The sequence below is a fragment of the Pelecanus crispus genome, chromosome 6, assembly GCF_030463565.1.
Source record: "Pelecanus crispus isolate bPelCri1 chromosome 6, bPelCri1.pri, whole genome shotgun sequence".
Classification (NCBI taxonomy): Eukaryota; Metazoa; Chordata; class Aves; order Pelecaniformes; family Pelecanidae; genus Pelecanus; species Pelecanus crispus.
Window position 1 is genome coordinate 32,107,003 of NC_134648.1, and position 21,382 is coordinate 32,128,384.

The following is a 21,382-nucleotide window of genomic DNA, read 5'->3' on the forward strand; positions in this document are numbered from 1 at the left end:
CATATGTTGGGTAGGCTTTACTTATTTTGAGATATTTGTCACATGCTGTAAAAACAGGATGGCTCTATTTTTATTATTGCTTCCAATATTACTTCAGTTAATAAAATAGATACCTATAAAGAATTAGGGAATTTCTACCCGCTGTTAATAACTGAGAAGTGAATGCTCTGGGAGAAACATAAAATAATTCATTTGGCCTGTAAAGTATTAGTGTGTTTTATGTTATCAGTTCAACCTAGAGCATGGGTTACCTGCAATGAACTTAATCAAAATAAGCTTATTTGTGTGTTTGGAAAGAAATACTCTTGTGTACTCATATTGCTATGACTGTGTGATCCAGATTTGCATGTTTTTTAATCTCATGAGGCTATTTCTCTACTGTTTTGTTTTGGTTTTTTTTTTTTTTCATTGAACAAGTAAAGCATCTTAACCATAGGGAAAAAAATCACGCAGTGAGAAGCATGCAAGAGGAGCTGGAGGATCTTTGCTACAGGTGCAAGCAAAGCGCTTCTCTGTCTCCTCCTTCCTGGGAACAGTGACAGATGCCTAGGTTAGACAAACTCTCATCACAGTACATTTGACCCAAATAGGCAAATTATGCCATGTATGTGCATGTCTGTCCTGGGTTTGGTGCAGAGCCACTCCAAGAGAAATTACAGCTCAGGAGGCACAGATCCTCCTGCACCAGCTTGCCATGCAGAAGGATGTGCTTGCTATAGCAAACCTTTCCAGAGCTTCTAAGGATCTCTATAGGTCTTCACGTTTCTTGTCTTCTTCTCAGCTGGCACAAGGCTCACAGTACACTATAGTTAAAATAAATTTTTGCTATTTCGAGAGGGAAAAATAACATTCCTCAAGCAGGATTTCCTCTTCAGATGCCCTACTGCAAAACACAAAATATTCCTTCTTGCACTGAGAGCATGTAAAGCCCTTTCTCCCCAATGTGGGTGCCTCCTAATTCTGCAGGTTCTGAGCTCATGCAAGACCCAGCCAATAGCATGGGCAGGCAGAGCTGTTCAAGGGCCTACACATCCTTGCTTTTGTTTTGAGGGGGTTTAAAGCCAGCAGAGTGTTGTTCTGTTCAGCTTGTATTTCTACTTACTATGTTACTACTGCTCACACCAGGAGTGAGAAGACGGAGAAGTAGCAAAGAAGCAGTGAGGAAGTGCACAAAGGAGCTTGGCGGTCAAGCAATGGAGAACTTCACAACATTCTTGTGATTTCTTGGTTGATCTGGTACCCATGGCCTGTGTCTCCTATGCCTCTGTCCAAAATCTCCCTTGGACATGATCTGTTCCCACAGGATGCCATATGACATGTTCCTTTCTTTCTTTAAACACTTGCCCAGTCACAAACCTGGCCCACAGGCTGCTGCTTGCCTCAACACCACCTCGCAAACACAAAACACAAGGCAAGTTAATAAAATATGCTTTTAATATAGTCTGCCCTGAACATGTTAGACTTAAACATATCAAACTCTCAGGGCAACTAGCACCATGCTCATTATCATCTTAGCACCTTCTTCATGGCTGCCCATCCTCTGTACTCTGTGAAATTTATTGGATAAAAAAGTTTCTCTTCAATCTCTTCTTTGTTCATCTGAGATTGCCATTTAGTTGGGTTGAGCAGGCATCCTTTGAAGCCTGCTCACCAATTGTAAGGGAGCTTCAGTCTCTCAGCAGCTTAGGGGACACAAAAGCATCCTCCCTTGTCTGTCATTTCTTTTTCTGCCTTTTCCGTGCCACTGCTGCGTGCAAGGCCTGCATAATGAGGTCTTTGTTATTCAGTATGTTATATTCACCCAGCTGAACCAGACGGTCATATGCTTTCTCAGTGTATTGAACTGAATATGTTGAATAAGGGGAACAGCAGCCATAGAGATCAACTTTGCCATCTTCCATCTCAGACTCTGAACGCTTCTGACCTAGGAGGAAGGGGTGACAAATCACTGCTGAGACATATGAGTTACTCTGGTCATAAACAAGCAAACTCTTAACAGAGCTGGAAAAGGAGATATCTCTCCACAGAAAGAGTTCATAATCTGAATTACTCTTGTGGGTTTTAATTTTTTTAAAAAAATAATTCTTTTTCAAACTGACAGCTCAGTTCCTGGCTCAGGTGGATATCAGCTGCTTCACATGATGAGGGAAGAAAAATGGTGATTATTCCTCTTACATGGGTCTACACTGCAGTTCTGAGCTGTACCTGTGGCTCACATAGATACATCAAAGTTACCTGCAAACTAACTAGCTTAGGGTTTGAAACAGCATAGCCATGGCATCAAATCTGACATGGTAAAAAAAATAACTTTAAGCAACAGATAGGCTGATGTATTGAAATGAGCCATAGTGAAGTTCAAGGGTTGGAGTATTAAATATACTCCCTTTAATAGCCTAGCCATGATGTCAACCTTTTTTTAATATGTTTGATTATTTACCTGGTGCTTTGTATTTTTGGAAGGTATCATTAATTAGTGGGAAAAATAGCAGTACTGGTGCTCCTGGAGTCTCAGCACCATCAAAGAGGTAACACTCCTTCAGGTTTTTCCTGTCTTCTTCACTCAAGTCCACCGTGGGAAAAAGGATTCCCTGCTCCGAGCAGTACTTGCAGGTCTGGTCCAGAGCCTGGATCAATGAACAGAACAGTACTAAGACCTAAAGAGGATTTCAGGGCTCAGGATTTCTTGGAGTCCAGTAACAAAGTGGGTGTTTTCCAAGCTAGCTGTGTGAAAGCTCTGAAACCCCTATTGGAAAGCACTGAGTCACTGGAGAGAAGGTTTATGTTTTCCCTGAGTTCTTAGCACAAAACAGTTGTATCATACAAGAAAAACAAATGAGAATATCTACAGTCTATAAATGAAGTATCACACTGCAACATTAAGCTAAAAATGCTAGTGGTTAAGACTTTTAGTAGGAGCAATATAGAAAGCACGTAAGTGTTAAAAACTTCCAGGTATACAGCTATTGAAGAAGAAATAGAGACTGCTTCAATTCCTCTCACCTGTATCTGGGATCCTGCACTGTAATTTAAATGCAGGATGGCGTCCACCTTTCTCTCTGGTTTTAAAAGTGGCATGACGCTTGTATTGATGAAAAATCCCGTATCTACCAGAGACAGGAATTCCTCCGATTGTGTCAGCTGGTTGGGAAATGTGTCTAACACAGTATCTAAAAGGAAACATTTTTAGAATCATAGAATCGTTTAGGTTGGAAAAGACCTTTAAGATCATCCAGTCCAACCATTAACCTACACTAACCTTTCATGCTCTAAGTGCAATAGTGCAAAACTGGTTAGCCTGTTTTCCACTCTTACACCATGACCACAGAGTCCTAACTGGTTACCGTCTTTGGGGAAGGGAGATTCACCGTATCCCTTCTGCCCTCCCAACTCCAGCCACATGCAGTTTTGGACCTGCAGTGGCAACATTCATGAAGGGGGTTTCTTGTGCCTCCCCACCAAGTGTGTCTTCAGAGAAAGGGACAACCACCATCAGGACCTGGTGCCCCTGCTTCAGGAGGTGTGTGCCACCAGCAAACCATTGGCATGGAGCTCAGCACCACGCTATGCTACATCCCGGTGTGCCACAACTGGTTGATCTAATAGTGATTCTGCCTAAACATGGCCCTTAACCTTGGACAATGGGTTTAATACCAAATCTGGCTTTTCATTTTGTTCTGCTTGTTTATTCTCTCCCCAGGCACACAGGTCTTCTGTTACCTTTCCATCTGCAGAAGTGCTTGTTCTCCAGGTAGTCATTATGCATCTGGAAACCCTTTAAGAAGTTGTGCTCCTGGGCAATGCAGGGGCGGTCGGTGAGAGCGCTGCGAAGAGCGCTGCCAAGGGGGCCGGGAGGGGTGAACAGGCGAGTCCTCAGCTCATGCAGCTTCAGCGGTAGGTGGGGTTCCTCCTCTGCACAGGGAAAAGCTGTTAAATTTTACCTGCCTAGAGCAAGGACATCCCCCAAGATGTCAAGCTAAGTAATAAAAATCAGTGTTTTCTTTATTTAAAAGGCCTATGATGAAAAGACTTGATGAGCACAAATGACCAGATAAAAAAAGAAAATAAAATGCTACTCTTACCAGCCAAATATAATTTCCTTATACAGACCAGACTTGGACAAAAAACAAGGCTCAGTATCAGGCAGCAATAAAAATCTGCACCAGACAGATGCACACTTGTGGAACAGACTGAATGCAGGCTTTGGAAAAGGATAACTGTTGTACTTACTTGTATTATAGAAGCTCCTACTTAATATAGTCAAAATCATTTTGCTTTATTAATCATTCATAGATCAATCTTATTACTCCTGAACATTTTACTCATCTTCCAACATCAGTGTTGAGCCCTCAGTGAGCACATAGATCACGGGACTGGAGATTTTTAAATTATCCAGTTATGCTTTGCAGTATGAGACTTTGAATCCAATTCCTTCCAGAAAGACAATGTGGCTTTTGAAGAAACATTCAGAAAAATGCCAAATATACTGTGCACATCATAGAATCATAGAATCGTTTAGGTTAGAAAAGACCTTTAAGATCATCCAGTCCAACCATTAACCTAACATTACCAAGTCCACCGCTATACCAGTTAAGGGTAGAGTAGCAATTTCATGTTTCCTGGCTTGCTGGCTGGATCATTTATAATGAAAGTAAAAACTAGGAATCATTAAGATTGGAAAGGACCTCTGAGATCATCAGTCCAACCATCAACCCAACACCACCGTGCCCACTAAACCCTGTCCCAAAGGGCCACATCTACCTGTTTTTTGAACATTTCCAGGGATGGTGACTCCACCACCTCTCTGGGCAGCCTGTTCCAATGCTTGACTACCCTTTCCGTGAAGAAATTTTTTCTAATATCCAATCTAAATCTCCCCTGGCGCAGCTTGAGCCCATTTCCTCTCATGCTATTGCTAACTACTTGGGAGAAGAGACCAACACCCACCTCACTACAGCCTCCTTTCAGGTAGTTGTAGAGAGCGATAAGGTCTCCCCTCAGCCTCCTCTTCTCCAGACTAAACAACCCCACATCTCACATAGCAGATGGGTGTGATGGTTTATCTAACATTAACTCTATCTACAATAAATAAACAGTAACGAAGAAGTATGATAATTTACCTATATTGTCAATTTTGTCCCGGGTCCACCTGTGCCAGAAATCTTCTGATGAATGGGACAAATTCCATATATATAACACATTCAATGAATATAAACTACTCCATATGCCTGTAAAAGGAAAGAGCTTTCTAACTCAGACATTCACACATCATGAATCGCAAAACTGTTATCATGAGATGAAATTCGCGAGGGTTATGCTTTTCCTTAGTTTGTTTCAAATGGCAGATGTGTCACTTTTATTTGGCTGCTGGGTTTTATACCTTATTTTGGTATCCAGTTTTTGTCTTATGGTACTTAGGGTTGAATATATATTTTAACGAATGCTGAGATTTTGGTGAATTAATATGATTTAAGAAGCTTGGGTTTTCAGAAAAGAAAAACAGGTATCACAAGGCTTGTATAAAAAGAAAGGATGAAAGTTTGCAATCTGAGAGATTTTATGGGGAATTATATTGATAAGGGTCTAACTACAACATGATCTTACAGCCCCTGCATTGTAGGTTTCCCTTTTGGAGAATAAGCCTGTTAACACACTGAGGGATTGGTTTTGACCATGCATTTTTGAGCTTGAGAAACAATTTCTTTGGTTATCCTATAGGGCACAAGTTCTCACTCTTTTTTGGTTCAGGAAGTGCAAATGTATGCACATCCAGCATAGGCTTAGGCTAAAATAGTACAGTGTCTCCCTCACTCTAAGTGAAGTGGCCAGTTGAAAGGAAATTTGCATCTTGAACCAGTCACAAGTTAACAGCTTGTCTCTTTGTCTGGAAAACATGTGTCCATGCTCCACTTCAGTCAATAGCAGCAATGCTTCTGGATATGACTATGCTGTTTTCACCCCAGGATTGCCCAAGCAAGGTGGAAACTGGAGCCAGTGATCTGTGGCCAAAGCAGACTCTCTGGAGCAGCGGGGAGCTGGCATGCTTAAACGCACCCCAATGCAGTGCATCAGCATGAAGGCTCATGTAAACTGTCTATAGGAAGCACACAAATTACTGACTACCTGTAAGACCAGCAAGAGGCTCTGGAGATCACCCTTCTTGAGTAGCACGAGTAGAACTGTGGATTCCCAGGGACCTGAATTTTATTATTGGACTGGAAGCAATACTATATTTTTATTCAAAACTAGCTTTAAAAATGAAAATAACTATTTGTCTGTCACTTTGAATTTTCTTTTTTACAGTAAACTGAATCCATTATAGTAAGTATTAATTCAGCAATGAGATATTTATCATCTCTGGTGAAACTGCCCTGTCAGTCATGCACCAGTGCTTTATTAGTGCTTAGTTTATATGGCTCACAATTAAAAAAAAAAAAAAAATAAAAATAAAAAATCAGATCTTTTTAAGAGCTTACCTTCTAAGAAGCAGATCCGGGGTTCAGGGATCTTCTTCATCAACCGACCCATGAAGAACTCACTGCCAAAATCCTCAGCACGAACAAAAGCTCCATATTTTTGCAATCCCACCTCATAAGGGGTGAACTCCACCCATTCTGTCAAAAGGAACATAAAGAAGAGAACAATGTTTTACTACAGCCCCTTAGCTGTAGATAAAAATGATGTTGCTATCATGGGAATGAAAGGAACTAAAAATTGAAATAATTTCTGCAGTTAATTCTAATAGTTCAGACCAAGAGCAATGAGTTATAAGCATGGTACAAATGAAAACTAGTGAATGTGAAAAGTCTTTGGAATATTTTTGAGTCTGTTGCATAGACAGTCAAATTTTTACCTGACCACAAGGACATTATACGAATACACATCAGCTGAGGTTCTGGTCTTTAAATGAGAGGGCTTTTTTTAGGCTATCTAAAAAGACTGTCCCAGGATTTACCAACTTAAATATAAAGACAAATGACTCTCAGAAGTCTCATAATTACCTTTGAAATCCAGAGTGCTATAGTTGCTCTTGACATTGACTGCAGTATAGATAGGCAATGGGTTCTGACCACGATCAATGGCCCGTTGCTGATCAGAGAGTCTATGGTTGTCTTTCTGCGATTCCAGAAATACAGTTACACTGAGATGAAAATTATCACGGGAACGTTTTCCCTGCATCTAAGCTTGTAGATCAGAAAAAATTGTGCCTCTAATGTATAATGCGTGCTGGGCTTAAATTCTGTAATGTTCCAAATTTTTCAAAATTCCTGCAAGAGTTCTGTTACTGAAATATCTGCAGGCATCCAATCTGATGCCAGATTATTTGATGACCCATAAGGATGAAAATGGAAGGAAATGATGAAGAGCAGAAAGCAATACTTTTGGTATAAACCAGCTTAATATGTTATGCTGCAAGTTTATGCAAGACCTCTCACATATTTCAAAAGTTTGCAGATCCTTTGGTATTACCTCTCATGGGCATTAAGATAATGTCTGTAATTTTGTTATTTCTAAATAAAATACTTGCAGAATATGCAAAAAAAAATCTTAAAATATAATATTTTTTCAAAAACATTAATCTGGGATTTGTCTCAGAAAAAGATATCCAAAATCCCACAAGCAAGAATGCTGATTTCCACCATGGTTGGGTATCTAAAAGGCTGCCACCAAATGTTTTGGAAATGCCTGTGCATTTGCATACACACAGTCACGTAACAAACTACTTCTCTCAGAACAAACAGGAAAATATCTTCTCCAAAAATTAATTTTCAGAAAATTGTAAGCCACTGTAAATGCTGCTTTATGACATACTGTACCCCATCATGCAACAAAGATTCCAGGACAAGCCCCCAGAGATCTATAAAAGATGTTTTGCGGCCCTCTCTTTTCCGTTGACACAGCTGCTTTTTGTAATACTTCAAATACTCCAAGGAAAGGGAATTTATTTTGCATTTTGTCATATGTTTTCGAGCCTCACTGATTTGCTTGTCGAGATCCTTTTGTGACCAGTCAGCATCTCTGTACAAGTTTGACATGGTCCTAGGAAGAGGAAATATATATTGAGGAGAGAAAAAAAACACACCAAGGTTTGAAGCAGGCAATGGCTACTTTTTATGTTTCTATTTTAAGTTCTTGAGTTGAAATTAAGTAAAGGTTTCCTGTCTTCAGTTCCCTAAGAAACTAGCATGCTCCCTTTGAAGTCACAATCATTATCCCTGTCAATATGGCGTGAGCAATTTTCCATAAGCTGTTCTTAGAAAAACACCTGTTTTCATGCTGTTGCAAATAATGTGACTTGCCCCCATGGAAAGACTTTGATCTGTCAATTTCAGAAGACTATCAGAAAAACAGGACTGCTGAGAAGGCATTATAGGTAGACTACTGCATGTCAGCCCCAGCCTACTTCACTGCATCGGTGTCATCAGGAAGACTCCAGCCAAGAGCTGCCCAGTCCAACTTACCATGTAGTACCAGACAAGCCAGTCAGGTATGTGGCACAGTCCAAGACATTGAGTTTCTTGAGCCCCCGCAGACTGCCATACAGCGCAGTCAAAGATCTCATCCCTCCTCCCGTAGTCATAATGGCCACCACTGGGGTCTGTGCAACACACAAACAGAAAGGGCTGGTGTCAAACAGCAGACTGCAGCTGACTATAGCTCTCAGCAGAGACGTCCTACTACACAAAGCCTAACACCACCACACGTGCCCAAACAGACTTCTTTCCAAATTATTTCTACTGAAACATAAGCTACCATTTATTTTATAAAGGAGAACAGGAATAAAAGTAATGACAATTTTTGCTTAGATAACCGACGCTTGTCTCCAATGTGTTCAATTCAGATGTTTGGTGAAAAACAAATGAAAATGCATTAATTCAAAAGAAAAGAGACAGTAAGAGAGAAAAAAATCAGTTGTAAAGGCAGGAATTAAAAAGAAAGCTCACAGGTCAAAGAGAGGAAGAAGGATTATCAACAAAGATAAAAATCATAGGGTAAAGACTGTGGAAGAAGCCATTTCTGTACAAGCAATACCTAGCCTGGCTTGCAGAGAAGGAGGAGAGTTAAGCTCAGGACAGTAACTGCAAAGGACACAAACGGCAGGGTGAGATTAGAGGTACAGGGCAGTATTGGAAGTGTACATAAGTTTAAAGATGAGGAAAGACCAGAAAAAAATTTAGCTGGGAAGAAAAAGAGGTCATATTATGCTGTTATGCCCTGACTGCTAAACACTCGCTAGATATTTTGAATGTTTGCCCTACAGACCTCATGGTCCAGCAGATCCTGTTCCAGCTGCAGTACCTTCTTCAGAGCAGGAGCAACAAACTTCTGCCTTTTGCACAGAAAGTCTTGCTCCTGCATGCAGAGGTCAAACCCTAAACGCACATCAAGGTGGTCTGGGCTGGAGCAGAGATCAGAAAAAAAAGAATATTCTTTTTTATTATTGTAGACAAGCTCAGAGTTTCCAATAAAAGGAAATAAACCAGACCCACAAAGTACCGCATTTATAGGAGGAGCCTTTCCTATACTCCCAAGCAGGTATGCAATGCTGCATGAAAGAAAGGTAGAAAAGGGGACTGCTAAATTTCTAAGCAGTTATCAAAAGAAAACCTAAGGAAAGACATTCCTGCAGATAATTTCTGAGACATCTGCTGTCTGGATTCTCTCATACTTTAGCCTGCACTGAGAGCTGTAGGAAAAACTTCTCACATTTTTCTTGAAGTAGGCGGCAAAGTTTGCCTATTTCATGACCAACAGTACCAGGTGATCATCGTCACTCTTACACAGTGTTAAAGAAGAGGTTAAAGACTGCTGAGCATAACACCGACTAGCATAATTAGCTTGTAATATATTTCTTCTAGTTTATGCAACTTCTTCATTGTTCATGTCTCAGTATGGATTATCTACATGTATTGTTAATTTTACACACATAGTTTGCTTTCAGCTCATGTGAATTCCACATCCATTGGTCACACAACCTACTGTCCTACTGCGAATGCTTCCTCCCCAGTAAAGAGCCAAGGGTAAGATGAGTTCAGCTAAGAATGAGTTAGCCTCCAAGAGTGGCCAAGTCTCTTACCAGTCTTCTGCCTTTGCGTATAAATCAAATCCTTTATCCTGGAAAGCAAGAATACAAACTGTAAGCATGACAAAGTGCTTTAGCACTCCTCCCCTGCAGCCCCAGGAGGAATTTTAGCTTGTGCCATCCTAGCAATGTGGGTACAAAAAGGGAGCTCTGAATAATCCAGCCAGAGTATCTGAATTGACTACAGTGGTTTATTTTCGGGGAAGTTGTTCAGTAATTCCCAATGTTTTCTAGTGAATGTAACATCTGAGGAAAACTGCTGTTTACAGAGAAAAGTAATGACAATGTATACCTTACCCACCTCTACTAACATTACCTCTCTTAGGCAGCCAGCCAGGCTGCAGCCACACTACTATTCTACGCAGCAGCATTTGCTCCTCCCTTTTTGTGGCTTATACCCCACAACAGCTGTGATCCTTTCATTCCATATGGATTTTTTTAACCATGAATCTAAAAGTGCTTTGCAAAGCATGGTCAGCATCAACAAGAGATTGGTGTCACCTCAGCTAGTTCAGGTGCCCCACTGGTGCATGAGAAGGGGAAAAGCAGAGCCTCAAAATTTAGCATGAAGTAAGGTCAGGATGGAGTAACAAGATCCCCTGTATTCCCACACCAGTTCAAACAGAACAAGGCACAAACTGGCCTTATCACCTAAAGACCTACCACTCTTAGATTGTGGCATTTTTGTCTGCAGGCTTTCATTGTCAGAAAGTACCCTGGTAATCATCAGGGGGATGCAGACTTCCATGCTCAGGTTTCTCAACCTCTCCCACAAAAGAGGAGGCACTCACCTCTGCTAAGAGCATGTTTTTTCCACTTGGAAGGGAGTGAAGTTCCACGTTTGGAGAGCCTGTATCATACACACGGGAGTGCTGACAAAATACAAATATATCCAAGTTTATACTGTAAGGAACGTTACTCTCTTTCCACAATGCAAATTGTTACTATTTATGGTGCATGTTACTTTACATGCCATTATTATGTTTTATCAAGTCCAGTTACAACATACAAAGGAGGGAGGTCTTTTCTTCCCCGGTAGAGTAACATCCAGCGTTGGCTGCTTGTATCTGGCATAGTGGAATTTGGCAGGAGAGGAGGAGCTGAAGACCAGATCAGATCCCAGCATAATGTCTTGGGTGCCCTCGTAGGAGCCTTGTACTTTAAAGGAGAATTCTTTCTCTAAGGAAGCAACACAAAAGCAGACACAGAGTAGTTTTCTCATCAAAATTGGAAACAAAGGTTCTTACAGAGGCCATTCACATCTTTCAGATTTGTTGGGGTTTTTTTTCATTCTTACATAAGCCAATTGCCTTCATAATATTAGCACATTGTGATTTTAAAGTAGCTGATGGAGAAATAACCTCACTTGATAAAGATTTCTTCTCCTTTTTCGTCTTCTTCTTCTCAACCACCTGTACTTCCAAGCAGCAGATTTTGCGAGACTGTAAGAGACATGAACAGTAAAATTCCTCATGGCAGGGAATTTTCCAGTCTGAGATTCTGTTTCCTAGTCTAAGCTCCTACTGATGATTATATGAATGCTATACAGGCAGTGCACTTTGTCCCGAGGAAAACATTTTCTCTCAACCATGACCTCGATTTCAGATGCTGGCTGGAACAGGAGGCGTCTATGAGAAATTGGATGCAGCCAGGGCAAGGCTGGGGATGCAGCATGGATGAAAAGGGCTTGCAGGAGGGAGAAGGTAAGGGCAAAGTGAAAAACAGCACTCCCAGGATCCTGACAGAGATGCAGAGGACTGATTTAAACAAAAATAATGAGGAAACAAAGCTAATAAATAAGCAAATGGCATGGTCAGAAAGTCCCTGTGTAAAAAGCACAGTTATGAATGCAGGAAATTATGTGTGCCTGGGATGGGACAAACCCCATCACTTTTGCAACATGGGAATTTAGGAGGAGTGATGTCCAAGGGAGAGTTCACCACTGCACCAATGTCTCAAACCTAAACCACTTCCATGTGTTGCCTTTGCAACACCAGAGGGTTGCTAGCATAGGAGAACTCCCCGCTGTTCCAGCTGCAGTCTCTCCACAGGTGCCATCTACAAGGATGTGTCACGAGACAGACGATGAAGTGGGAAATCACAGTGTTTCAGTGCTGACTTTGCGCAGTCAAAGGGTATGCTGGCCTGATGACTGAGTCAAGTGAAATGCGTGTGGCAGCAGGGCAAGAAAGATGACAAAACATAACACTCACCACTAGTACTCCATTAGTAATGATGGTTTCAGGAGGGCCTGAACTAGGAAACAGAAAGAAAAATACATTTTTAATAACTCAGCATAATTACAGTATAATTCATGAGCCACACCCTTCTCCTGATTTCCTCTTGCTTATTTTTAGCTGCATATTGGATTTGAAAGAAAAGTCCCAGGAGACTTGTGGTACAAGTTTCCTCACTCTACTCTGTCAAGGCACAATCATCATCCTACTGGTTTGTCCAGTCCTGGAGCTCAGCAAAGAAAAAAAGGTACTGCAGAGCCAAACCATGTAGTGATTTTATGCTGAGCCCCAAGCTAAGGCTGCAGATGGTTTCACAGAGTCCAGTTTTTTTAAAAAATGCAGTTTGTCGGAGGATGGGACAGAAAGGGCTCTAGATCAGAAATCCAGTGTGTTATTCCATGCTGTGCTTTGAAGGGAGGCAAACACCCCTGCTGATCTCAAAGACAAACACGTTACAAAAGAGCAGTCCCAGTATTCCGGTCCTAAATAGTATTCATTACACTAGGTAAAGAAAAGGTTTTCGGGTGTTCTCCCTGTCTGCCTGAAGTTCATGGGAGGTCATCCTGGCACCCACCAATTCATCACACAGTTCATAGCAGGGATTCCTTGGGAAACCATGTTCATAGTCATAGAATGCTTTGGGTTGGAAGGGACCTTTAGAAGTCATCTAGCCCAACCCCCCTGCAGTGAGCAGGGACAGCTTTAACTAGATCAGGTTGCTCAGAGCCCCTCCAACCTGACCTTAAATGTTTCTAGGGATGGGGCCTCCACTACGTCTCTGAGCAACCCCTTCCAGTGCTTCACCACCTTCATCATAAAAATTCTTTTCCTTATGTCCAGTCTAAATCTATCCTCCTTTAGTTTAAAACCATTACTCCTTGTCCTGTCGCAACAGGCCTTGCTAAAAAGATTGTCCCCATCGTTCCTATAGGTCCCCTTTAAGTACTGAAAGGCCGCAATAAGGTCTCCTTGCAGCCTTCTCTTCTCCAGGGTGAACAACCCCAACTCCCTCAGCCTGTTCTTGTAGGAGAGGACATCACCAGCATCATCAAAGAATGATGCACTCCGGACAATTAAGACTAGATTATTTGATGCCTCTGAATTGTTATTTCTTTTTGCTGCAGATTATGTTGCATTTCTTGTTTACTCACATATTATCCAATGCAAATCCCACCTCTAGCTCCTCTTGTCTCTGGAAAATAAAGAAAGGAAAATGGTTTTGGCACTAGTCTACTGGCAGTTCTCATAATGCAAGTTCTCACACAATATAGGTAGGCATGCACTATTTGTGACTGGCAGAGCATTTAAAATAGAGGCACCCACCACCTCACATCTGTGTGTCTTGAGCCTCAAGATTCTTTATCAATAGGAAGTTTCTGGATGGCTGTGATAGCAGTTTTAAACAAAAAAAAAAGTAGTTGGCTTGCCTGCTTCTGCTGGGACACAAGGGACAGACCCAGGTGGAGATGCTGTCTCATACCGAGTCTGCCAGCAAAGAGAAAGAGGATCTGCTGAGGGGAGTGGCCAAAGCCTTCTGGTGTAAGGAGGGGAAATGGTGACATGCAAAGTGGCTGTGGAAGAGGACAACCACTTTGTTTGAGGGCATTGGGGCAGAGTTACATCTGACATTAAGGCCTGGTCTGTGGGGTGGTGGAGAAGAGTATAATCCCCAGGAGGAAGAAAGCACAGGAGAGAGGAAAACAAAGGTGGGGATAGAAGGGATGAAGAACAGAGAAGTGAGATCATGCTGTAGGTTACTTAGTTGCTCAAATTACCTATTGCATTAAAGACACCAGAAAGTTACTAATATGGGACAAAAAAAAATTTACAAAGGCCTGAAGAGTATGAGCTCTAACTACTGCAGCTGTGTAAACACAGTAATGAAAGGCTTGGATATGGCACCTCTAACCACCCAGACAGTAATGAGCTGGGTTACAACTAGCCAAATATTTCTATTCTACCAAGGGCTAGTGGAAGTCCACACACTGCTCCTCTGGTATTTTGCAGAGAAAAAAATGGTCAAATAAGGCACTTAAAGATAATGAACTGCAGAGTGGAGTTTGGGTGTGTGTAGGTAAGGTAATTAAGCAACTGAATAGTGCATTACAGATGCACAAGAGACAGGGACGGAACTGGAAGAGGAGAAGGATGGATAGAACATACTGGGAGGTAGGATGTGCGACTTTCAGAGCCTCCCTGGGCATTCAGAATAGGAATATTTCTTGTTGCCAAGCTGAGTGGCATGACTTAGACACCTTATTTAAACATCCATGCCACAGTGCATCATTAGTAACTAGTCTAGTTTGACAGTTGGTTCCAATCGCAGAGTTATTACTTCCTAATTACTAGGTTAAGTAACAAGTTATGACAAGAAGCATCATGTATGGGCGTGGACACGCTCCTTGATCACTCAGCAAAGTGACAATTTTGCAAAGACACCTGGAGTTTGTGAGCCTCTGTGGCCAACACTAAACTCTTCAGTGTGCCTACCGACCCAGGTGTGAAGAGGCTTTCCCATGTCAGAGTGAAAAACAACTCCCTTTTATGTGGCTGGGCAGTCCATACACAAGAAGGAAAAAAAGAAAGATTTTGCAAATAACATTTTAGACAGAAAAGCAGGCAAATGTGTTCTTGCCAACCTATTCCATTTCTTATTTCAGACCTCACCTGTGAATTGCACTTGAAGTGCATGAAAACTTGCTCTCCCAGGGAAAGTTTGGCTATATCAAAGTACACTGTGAAGAGGTGGTCATCTTGAGTAACCATGTCCTTATCATAGAGCGCCAGCTCCAGCACATTCTGGGAAGGGAAGGACATTAGAAATGTGTCAGGTTTCATTCAAAGCAGAAGATCTTGGGGACAGCTGTTTTAGTCAGTGGGAGGACGTAAAGAAAAAGAGCAGGAAGGGAAGGAGGTAGAGGGGAAATCAACTCCATGCAGGCATCTGCCTACGAGGAGGAATGAGAGAAAATCACAGACATCTCAAAGGTCATACTCTACCCATGGCTGAGAGAGATACTTGTCTTTCATGGCATGGAAAACCATTATAAGGATATGTGTTATTCTCACATCTTTCTGCATCTTTAATTGCCTCTTGAGAAAATTACTTATATCCCCTTCGCAAAAGGATAAAACCTGGCAGTTGCTCCCTAGGTCATGGTTAACAGGGAAGTCCCAGCTCAGTACCTTGACCTGACTCTGGATCCTGAAGTAGAATGTTTCATTCCAGACTGGATCTTTGCAGTTCTTGATGGTTTTAGTCTGAAATTTGTCAGCTGAAGCAGTTGGCAGCCACAGGCTCACGTAGCAATCAGTCTGGCTTACTGTATGTTAAAAAACACAAACACATCTAAAACTGGGATTTGCTCTAGAAGAAAGAATGAATTGAACAACATGAAGCTTTGCTCTCAAAAAGAGACACTATGATACATGATGACATATTTGTCCAACATAGACATTACAATTTAGATAATAGAAATGGAGAGAAAAGAAGGACACGATTCTTCTCTGAATAAATGTGATTAGAGATATAATAAATGTATTAAAAAATGGTTTTTCTCCTCCTCCTATGTCATCAAGCAACCAGTTTAGCCCCAGATAAAATAATTCGGGACAACCACAGTACCCTATATGTGCAAGGGTTAAGGAAACAAAGTGATAGCTTCTATTCTAGCCAGACAGAACATTAAAAAAAAGCCCAAAACACAGGAAAAGAATGCTTCTTGATTTCTGTGTAAGTAAAGCTATAATCTTCTATTATATTTCGGTTGCAGGCCATCAGAAGTGAACCTACAAAATATTACGATACCTAACGGGGTTTTATCTGTGAGAGCTGGTGCATGGGGTATGGTTATTTGGATTACTTGGCCTTGAGAAAGCTTTGAGAACAAGCTAAATTTGAGATAAGGCTACTCCACTTTCAGTATTTGCTCCATTATCCCAAGCAGTTTGTGTCCTTTGTTACATAAATATACTCCAAAGGAGTTTTTCCAGAGGAAAACACAGGAGATCTTTCTGCATTTCTTGCTTCCAACAGACTGCAGAGCTTTCCCTGCTCCCTTTGGGGATGCAGAGAAATATGTGCAATAGGTACCGCTCTGACCTTATAGAGTTACCTCTGCACAGAACAGGCTGATGCAAAGAAGAGCGACACACTATGTTCATTGCTCTAACCAGCATGCCAATGAAAGGACTTTCTCCATCCATGGAAGAAATCTAGAAAGCACTTTTTCTTGGAGCAGGACTAGCTAGTACCCCATGAAGGTAAAGGGGACTGTACAGAGCACTACAGATACTTACAGACATCTGCCTGGTGGATATTTCTTGCTCTTATGACTCTTACAGTCAGTAAGTAACACAGAGATGATTCTATCTGCAGAGGAAAAAAAAAAAAAAAAAACATACAGAAGACTGGAATGAATGCTAAAGGTAGATAGCATATTTCAAAGATAGAAATGATCAAGAGAGAGAAATATCCAAATCATTAACAACTTAGGTGTATTTTTCTATGTGACTATGAAATGGCCAATATGTTTATTTTCCTACTAATATCTAAATCAAGTACTAGACTGAAAGATGTCTCTACTTTTACAGCATGATATGTAGATTCGTATTATTATAGCAAGTTTATTTGCTTTCTAACTAAAATCTAGCTGTACGAAGTGGTAAGATTCAGACTCAGCTTGGGAGGAGATTTACTTGTTAAATTTCCAAGGTAGAAAATGAAAAGGTGCCTTAGGCTTTTTGCAAGTGATAAAATTAACACTGTGAGAATAACCTCCCATCCAGTCATTACACATGTTCAGTCTCCTGGGCTACAGGATATGATTTTCTTATGTTCCTGCTCTTTCAAATGTACAGTACTTCCCAGAGTTTAAATGCTGACCTCTTATCCCCACACTGTTTTTAATGTCAGAGGAAGAGATTGCTGCTTTGCACTTCCACCATGCTACTCACTGTGCATGTGTTTTTCATTTACAGGGACGTAAATGCCCCTCTTGAGCTGAGCTCACCTCTGACTTTTTCTTGTAAGAAGTTTTTCTCTGGTTTTGAACCATGTAAGCTCTTTGTGTCTGGAGTTTCTTTGCACTGCTTTGCATAAGAAATGCAAACAATATTTTATGCCTGATAAGAAACTCTTGTTGTTCCCTTTGGCTTCCCTCTTTCATATTAGCCCATGTCTCTGACACTAAGGCCTCATGCCTGACTTCTTGGCCTCTCATATTGCTGTTCTGGTCTCATGCTGGAGCCTGAACATCAGCCCATATCCCTTCTCCTTTTACCATAAAATAAACAAATAAATACCATTAATCTCCGTTTCCACCTAACCTTTTATATCTACAGTCATGGAAAGGGGGAAAAGACACAATATGTTGGGATATAAATCAGCAGGAAAATTTTGCTCCAAAAGTTCTAAAATGCAAAAGGCATTTAGTGCAACTACAGGGCCACAGACAGATAGTGACACCACCTGCTCACTCCACCTATACTGGAAAATGACTATAAAAAGACCATTGCCAGTCCTCAGACGGCATTAGCCTGACACTGACCTCATTAGTCCCACTGAGAAGGATGTGTGACACAGGTACTGTGGGAAAGGAGAGCAGGACTTTGGCTCTAGTTGGCCTGAGCAAAACAGTTTGGTATGTACTGTGTTAATAATGTGCCATGCTTACCGTCCATAAAAAGTGAAGTGCATTAGTATTCATAGACTCGAGGAATATGTGTCCATGTGATGTCTCTCATAATGTTTAACCTGAGTGTATTAATGCATGCAGCTGGGGCTAATGAATATATGTTGTTGAGATGGGGGGCAGTTAGCAAGTAAACTAATGAAGAAATAGGTAAAATTAGCCTCCAGGTAATCAAAGCACACCATCCTAGGAAAAGGCACCAATGACATTCATGCTGTTCAGCTGCACAGCAGGTGACCGGGTGTGCAAATCAAGGATGTCAAACCACTGCTAAGAGTCCAAAGAGTAGCTGTGGGTAAGACCATCAAAGGTGCTTGTATCTGTGTCTAAAAGCTAACTCCTAAGGCACAGAAATGAGGCAGGTACAGGTGGAAAGTGTTCAGTAATTACAGAGCCAGTAACTAGTGCTGCCAGCAGCTAGCTTTGGAACAAGCACTTTCCTGGAAGGGCTCAACTCAGTTTCAGGGATCAGCTTGTGGTGATCCCAAAGCACCAGGGAGTGGGTGCAGACTGAACGCAGTACTCAGGCATGTGGATCTGCCCAGTCATAACCAGGGAGCCTTGGCTTTGACATCACAGAGGTATAAACAACAAATGGCCAAAATCCCATCAGTGGTCTGAGTTTTGCCTAAAAAAATTGAGAGGTTTGGTTCATTCTTCTGAACCTGCCATGATCCCTGCAGTGTAGAGAGTTGCATTTTAGGGCATATTTTCTCGTCTTTGGGTTTTCCATTCAACTATCAACAGAAAGGGTTGGCTATTCCTTAAACTGTAAGTACAACACTTGTTGCTCAGCAACTTAACTCAGCTCAAAACAGAACAAGGAAGAGTTCCTAATAATTGCTAAATGGCCTCAAACTAGAGAGAACAAGGTCAAAAGTCTTTTTCAGCACATCTGGTCCTCCCATTTCCTAGAGTAAAGATTTAATATAACGTGTCTGAAGTCTCCTGGAAAACTATCAGTTTTTTGTAGAGGCCAGAAGAAAGATTAATCCAGGTAATCAGGTGTTGAAAATCCACTTCAAGATTGTGCCACAAAGAAAGTGGCAGGATTTCACAGCTATTACTACCTACACTGGCAGTAAATTTGCCCTTGTGCTTTAGTATGACATATGTAGCAGAAAGCCTATTCAAACCCACCCTTTTAAAGATATTAGTCTTGCTAAAACAGGGTTCATTTCCCATGTGCTGAGGATACAAAACAGCACTGGAACTTTAACATGAAGCAAGACTGTGTAAGTAAAGTGATCAAAATGATAAGCAGGACACTGTTTCACAGAGGGAGCTAGATGGTAGCTGATTAGACTGTTTGGCAGATGCTCAACCCTGTCTGTTCTCACCCAGGCTCCACCCAGCAGAAAAGTTTCTTTTACAGTTTTCTTTTGAAATTCGCCTTTGCAGTACCTTTGTAACAGGAGTCCACTGTTCCCCATCAGGATTCAGCTGCATAATTCCTTCTCCTAGCCGAGCAGTTTGAGTGACTAGCTCCTGCAACAAGAAGGGCCAACATTACCCCTGGGAAAACCATCCTGTCTCTTAAAAGCAATCGTCATTGGGAATTGAGAACAGCAGTGAAAGGGAGCCCACAGTCAGTGCTGGCCGTAGAGCCCTGGCAGCTACAGGTGTTTCCTGCTGTGCCAGGTGCCACCGCCTGCGCCGTGCTTGCCCCGGTAAGCCTGAGCAGAGGCGTAGCAGCCAGGTAAGGTCCACCCTTTGCATGACACATGGGTAGGGAAGGTAGCTCCTAGCCCTGGCTGTTAAAGGAACAGCAAACGTGTCTTCTGTAAACACACCCTGTCATTAATCTTTCACCTTGAAGCACATCTCCATGCTATTTAATACGTATTCTAAGGCTGCATATATCATATTTCTAAAAGGAAGAGAACCCCTAAATATACAGAATGCTCCCTTTGTAAATAAACTCTTACTCCGCAAGTAGTTTTCACTTCCTTCTTATAGTTTGCTATAATTTTTTAGGTTTTGATGATGAGTTCTTGAGGCACTGTCTGTCTTCATCCTGCAGAGTCATTTATAGTCAATGGAAGGTCAAGAAAGTAGTGCTATCTTTGCACTATGTGCAGCATAACCAGCTGAGATCCCAGATGCCTTGCTTTGCTCTGCGCCCTTCTTACCTGAGATAAAACGCCATCTTGCTCCATTGTGGTCACTGTTACGTACACGTCTAGTGTTATCTGTGGCGATGCAATTTCACATCTCCCAGCTTCCACAGACACCAATAGTTTAAATGTCTCATATGCAGGTGAGCAACTGCTTTATAAACTGACTCAGAGCCCCACCTCTGCTTGATTTCTTAAACCCAGTTATTCCCCTCCCATTTTCTTATGCTAGGAAGCTGAGTCCTGTGGCCAAGTAAGTAGGAAAAATACCTTTGCCTGTACAGTAGGTGGAAGTATGCTCTTTGAGCCACTTTGCCCAATACTGGCCAATGGCAGGTTTATACCTAAGGGTAAGAAAAGGATGCCCTTTTATCTGAGCACTGAACTTTCCACTTACCAAGACCTCAAAGCCTACAGAAATACATACTCTGCAAGAAGATATGGCAACAGTACATTAAGTGGATTGAGGTTATCCGTGACAGTAAGGAGATTGGATAAAACAGCTAATGGAAAAAAAAAAAAAAAAAGAGGGACAACACTATTGCTCTCAGACTAAACTGGTTCTTGCAAAAGCCAGTTTAAGGCTTTCTGTACCACGTGTCCCTGCAATCCCAGGTCTACGTGAGCATAGCAGACACACTCATATGGTGGTTTATACCTACTCAGCCTTGGTCCAGCAAGGCTGGGTCTCTCCTCAAATCATTGTATTCTTTCCTCCTTCTTTCCTATGGCTCGTTATTATTATTTTTGTTTTAGATGAAGAGTCCTGAAGTAATGACTTTCCTTAGCTTAGCTCCACCCCCTGTGAATATGTCTGCACCACTTTCCAGCTCAGACTGACTCTGGCCATAATCTAGCTGCATTTAAGTGCCTGTGTCTGACCGAATGAACCCTGCCAGCCAGAGGCAAAACTCAGCACCAACCACACACCACCCTCTGCACACCTGAGAAGCCACCACCACACCACCGGTGCCTGCCCGTGTGAGCACCCAGCTGACCCCTATGCCATTGAAACTGGCACAATTCCCAGCTCACTGGAGCAGGATTAAAAAGGGCAGCCAAAGACCATTGTATGTTCAGCAGGTCATAACAGATCAAAATCTCTGGGGGAAGGGAATCCTTTGGCTTCCCTGCTCTCTTGGTACATTGTCCATAAGCAAAAAGTTACCCATTCCCTGAGCATTCTTGAGCTTACCCAGTTAAATGTTGCTACCAGCTAGCACAGTTCTCCTTTGCGCATTCCTATGCAAAGCA

At 41.8% G+C, this 21,382-nt stretch overlaps 1 protein-coding gene across 1 annotated transcript; it reads right to left on the bottom strand.

The window, feature by feature from the left end:
• Positions 1-1,715: 1,715 nt before the first annotated feature.
• LOC104032096 (cytosolic phospholipase A2 epsilon) lies at positions 1,716-21,300 on the bottom strand. The gene is made up of 22 exons (XM_075713026.1): positions 21,297-21,300; positions 20,144-20,232; positions 19,416-19,499; positions 16,618-16,690; positions 15,505-15,641; positions 14,986-15,117; positions 13,470-13,510; positions 12,295-12,337; positions 11,448-11,523; positions 11,091-11,260; positions 10,873-10,953; positions 10,076-10,113; positions 9,262-9,397; positions 8,460-8,596; positions 7,815-8,037; positions 6,999-7,113; positions 6,474-6,611; positions 5,118-5,225; positions 3,718-3,909; positions 3,001-3,167; positions 2,438-2,624; positions 1,716-1,924 (listed from the first exon to the last, which is right to left on the bottom strand). Exons 1-22 carry the CDS (start codon positions 21,298-21,300, stop codon positions 1,716-1,718), a joined length of 2,580 nt encoding a protein of 859 aa, XP_075569141.1.
• Positions 21,301-21,382: the final 82 nt, after the last annotated feature.